The sequence below is a fragment of the Mandrillus leucophaeus genome, unplaced genomic scaffold (assembly GCF_000951045.1).
Source record: "Mandrillus leucophaeus isolate KB7577 unplaced genomic scaffold, Mleu.le_1.0 Scaffold957, whole genome shotgun sequence".
Taxonomy (NCBI): Eukaryota; Metazoa; Chordata; class Mammalia; order Primates; family Cercopithecidae; genus Mandrillus; species Mandrillus leucophaeus.
Genome location: NW_012110441.1, coordinates 214057 through 217935, shown reverse-complemented (window position 1 = coordinate 217935; position 3879 = coordinate 214057). Strand labels below are relative to the sequence as shown.

At 61.6% G+C, this 3879-nt stretch overlaps 1 protein-coding gene across 1 annotated transcript in view; it reads left to right on the top strand.

The window, feature by feature from the left end:
• The first annotated feature begins 2702 nt into the window (after positions 1 to 2702).
• Positions 2703 to 3879, top strand: part of SLC9A3 (solute carrier family 9, subfamily A (NHE3, cation proton antiporter 3), member 3) — an 18071-nt gene continuing 16894 nt past the window's right edge. Inside the window, exons 1-2 of the mRNA XM_011970588.1 lie at positions 2703 to 2910; positions 3174 to 3191. Of these exons, the coding sequence (XP_011825978.1) occupies positions 2703 to 2910; positions 3174 to 3191 (226 nt within the window). The remainder of the gene's footprint in view (positions 2911 to 3173; positions 3192 to 3879) is intronic.

Below are 3879 nucleotides of genomic sequence, written 5' to 3'. Positions count from 1 at the left end.
CACCTTGAAGGGTCCTTGGAGGCAGTGGAGGCCCCGGGCCTGACCAAGCCCCGTCCCTCTGTGCTCTGAGGGGTGTGACATGCGTCGGACGTGGCCTTCCTGAGCGCCCCCGGGGCCCAGAGAGAAGCCCTTTCCGGTGCCCACTCCAGAAATGTCCGGTTTGCCAGCGCTGGCCCTTCCTCCTCCAGGCACAGGGTTTGTAATTAGAACTAAAAGCGTCGTCCCCTGTCGTAACCATCAGGCCGCCAAGCCATTGTGTGCTTAATTAGCTGTGACTCTCCAGCCTCGGCAATCAGTTACCTAAGGGCCTGCATGTCCCCAGGTTTGTCCCCTTGTTTGGAAGCCACACAGGCTGTGGCAGACGGACCCAGGGCCCGGCCCTGTCCACACCGGACCCGTGTACACACCAGCCCTGTCCACACTGGCCCTGTCCACATCAGCCCCGTCCACACTGGCCCCGTGTCCACACTGGCCCCCAGCCCTGTCCACACTGGCCCTGTCTACACCAGCCCCATGTCCACACCACCCCAGTCCACACCAGCCTGGTGTCCACACCGGCGCCATCCACACCGGCCCCATCCACACCACCCCAGTCCGCACCAGCCCTATCTACACCAGCCGCATCCACACCGGCCCCATCCACACTGGCCCCATAAGCAAAGGCTGGATTTTCCAGCTGACAAAGCACCTCGTGTGGGTAGGAAGGATCAGTGCCCAGCAGGGGAGCAAGTCAACTGGACTCATTCACAGAACTGGGGGTTGCTCACGCGTCACCCACAGGTTGTCAGAGGCTGTTAGGCTGGGCCTCTCAGGAGATGCGGCTCACGCCTGCCTGGATGGTGGGAATGGGTGCGGCTCCTCCCCCGTGGGCAGGTGGGACCGGCACATACCACGCAGAGGGACACAGGTGAGCTCCCAACTCAACACGCGCACACCCTGAAGACTACAGGAGCTGCCCTCCGATGCCGCAGCACGTGGGAAAAGGCGTGTCCAACACTCTTTCCAACCCCGGATGGCAGAATGTTGGAAACCACTGCCGTCTCGCCTATGCGGCGTTTGTGCGTATGTATGTATATTTTCTCAGTGACTGCCAAGGTCAGAGGATGTTTTCTGTGGATTTTCAGGGCTTACTTCTGAGCAGGAGTGTTTGGTCTGAAGCCAGCCTGTCCCTCACCCACCCGTGTCCCAGTTAACAGGCTTTTACCGTAACCAGCGGCCGCACTGCAGTGTGGTGGAGGGTCCGCAGTGGTGCGGGGAGCACCCACGTGTGAGTCCCCAGGGCACAGAGTTGCGTTGTTGTTTTTGAAGACAAAGCTGGTCCCTGCATCCCTGACCTGCTGGCCCCGCAGTTGTCTCGGGTAGCTTCACAATGGTGGTGATCGCTGTGAATCTAATTTTGAAAGACTGTGGCTAAAAGACCCAAGCCCTGAACAAAAAGGCCCTGGGCCAAGTGTTTGCAGCCACCAAGGGCGAGTGTGTCCTGGAGCTCCGAGGCTCCCGCTGCTTCCCAGGTCTGACCTTCGGCCACGGTGCCCCCACCTGGGGGTGCACGGTCTCTGTGGTCACTGGATTTTATCCTCAAAGCGGCCCACATGCCGGCGGGCACTGAGGGGCCACAAGTGCCCCACTGGCTGCTCCACAAGCCCTATTGGACAAACACCATCTCCCGGGTCTTGTGACCCTGGAAAGGGGAGGACAGGTGAGCCGGTTACCCCTACAGGAGCCAGCCTGGGACGTGGGCAGAGGCAAAAAATGTGCGTCGTGTAGAAAACAGCGGCCTGGGCGGGTCTCGCCAGGGGCTGGGCAGCCTCCAGGGGTCACCATCACCACGGCTGTGCCGGGCTTTGCTAGGCACTCGTGGGGCAGCAGCGGAGGTGACGACGTCACCAAAGACAGATGTGAGAGGCACAGGCTGGCCTGTGGGTGGGCAGGCGCTGGCACTGGGCACGGACCACCCTGGTCTTCCTAACACAGCTCGGGATACCAAGGCCAGCATTGACAACCCTCAGGAAGGAACAGAAGGTGGTAAACTCCACTTCTCTCTGGACATTCATAAAGACATCAGGAGGCTGCAGATGTGGCAACACCTGCTGCAGATGTGGCAACACCTGCCCCAGGCCTTCCTGCACCACAGGGACCCCCCAGCAGGACTCCCAAAGGCCTCGGAGCCCTTAGTGTGCAGATTCCCAGGCCAGCCTAGGACCTGCTGAGTTCCGGGTGTGGAGAGGGCCCCAGGCTGCCCTGAGCAGAGGCCACAGCCTTCCTCTCGCAGGCCTGGAAGGTGCCACCCATGTCTCTTCCCAAAAGCTCTGTGAGGCCAGGTCTGTCTTTGGCCACCACAGGGACCAGGCCGTGGAGCCCAGAGGAGGAGAAGGGCCCCGGTTTTCCTGCTGGGCTGCCAGCCCCGTGAGCCCAGATCTGGGGAGGGCGCTGCTGAGGAGTGGGCTGTCGGGGCATGCGTTAGGGCCATCGGGGGCCTCAGAGAGCCTGTGGGGCACATGGTGGGGACAGGGGTCCACAGCAGGACCTCCGATCCTGAAAGCAGGAACCTCTGAACCCTGATGCCTCCCAGAGCTGGTGTTTTGGAATCTGGAGCAGCAGGCAGAGCTGCTGTCCTTGGGACGGGGTTGGGAGACCGCAGTGCAGTGCTGGTGGCTGGACAGGTGTGGGGCTTGTGCCTGCCACCCTCCCCAGAGGGGCCCATGCCGCCTGTGGTATTTGGTGTAAGACCATCTACGGGGAAGGGACAGGAAATCCAAAACAGCACCTCCCTCCTCTGGGCCAGCACCTGGCCCTGCAAGAGCTCCATAATTACAAGGGGAAAAACAGGCAGGGAGGGCCGAGCTCGTCCGGGCCACGCAGTCGGGAAGTCGGCCGCTGCCTCCAGCTGTGCTGACACCTTCTTCGGAGGTGGGTGGTCTGCGAGGGAGCCTCCCTGTTCCCACTGCTCTGTGCTTAAATGGGGTCTCGGCCATCTCAGGAGACAACTTTTCTTTAAATTTCAAGGAAGACTTAATAACCAGCAGCTGAGGGAATGAAGAAGCTCATTATCCCTTACATCACCTAAGCCGGAGGACACACCTCATTTGTCAGCCTTCCCACTATTTTGAAATCAGGCCGAGCGCAGGAATTCTCATCACCCTTTTTTTTTTCTGAGTCCAATTAAAACACAGGAGATGTGGCCCAGATAGGTGCCTGCACCCCCACCCACAGGGCAGGGCAGAGCCTCTAACTCCGAGGTCCTGGCAGGGGCGATGGTGCTGGGGGACGGGGTGAAGCACGTTGGCTCCATGGGGGGTCCCCAGGGCCTGCTGTCCACCCTCAAGCTCACCTGTGGGGAGTGGAGTAGGTCGTCATTGGTGGGACCCAGAGACCCTTCCTAGAAGGCCCCACCCAGGGGCTGTGATCCCAGGAGAGGGGGCACGAGGAGAGGGGGTGACAGGTGACAACCTCCGGAGGGGTCTGAAACACCAGCCTCAAGTGGGAGCAGACTCTGGCCACCTCAGGGACAGTCAGCGTGAGCTCAGACCTTGGTCACCGAGGCACAAGGCACAGAGCGAATCAGGGACCCAGGGGAACCAGAACCAGCCGGGCAGGGGGACGGCAGTTCAGAGGCCCCCACCGTCCACCCAGCACAGGCCTCCACCCCGTAGCACCCGCACCCTCCTCCAACGGACTCCCTTCTGGGGGCGCCAGCAACTGCCCCTGTAGCCTCCTCCTTCCCAGCCCTCTTGGGCTCCCTGAAAAGTGGGGGGGGCCTGCAGCTCTGAGCCCTGTGGGACCTGGTCACCTGGACCTCCCTCCCCTGCCCCGAGGGCCCTGCCTTGACCTCCCTCCCCTCCCCCGTGGGTTTCCCCCACCTCCCTGCCTTCCCCCACA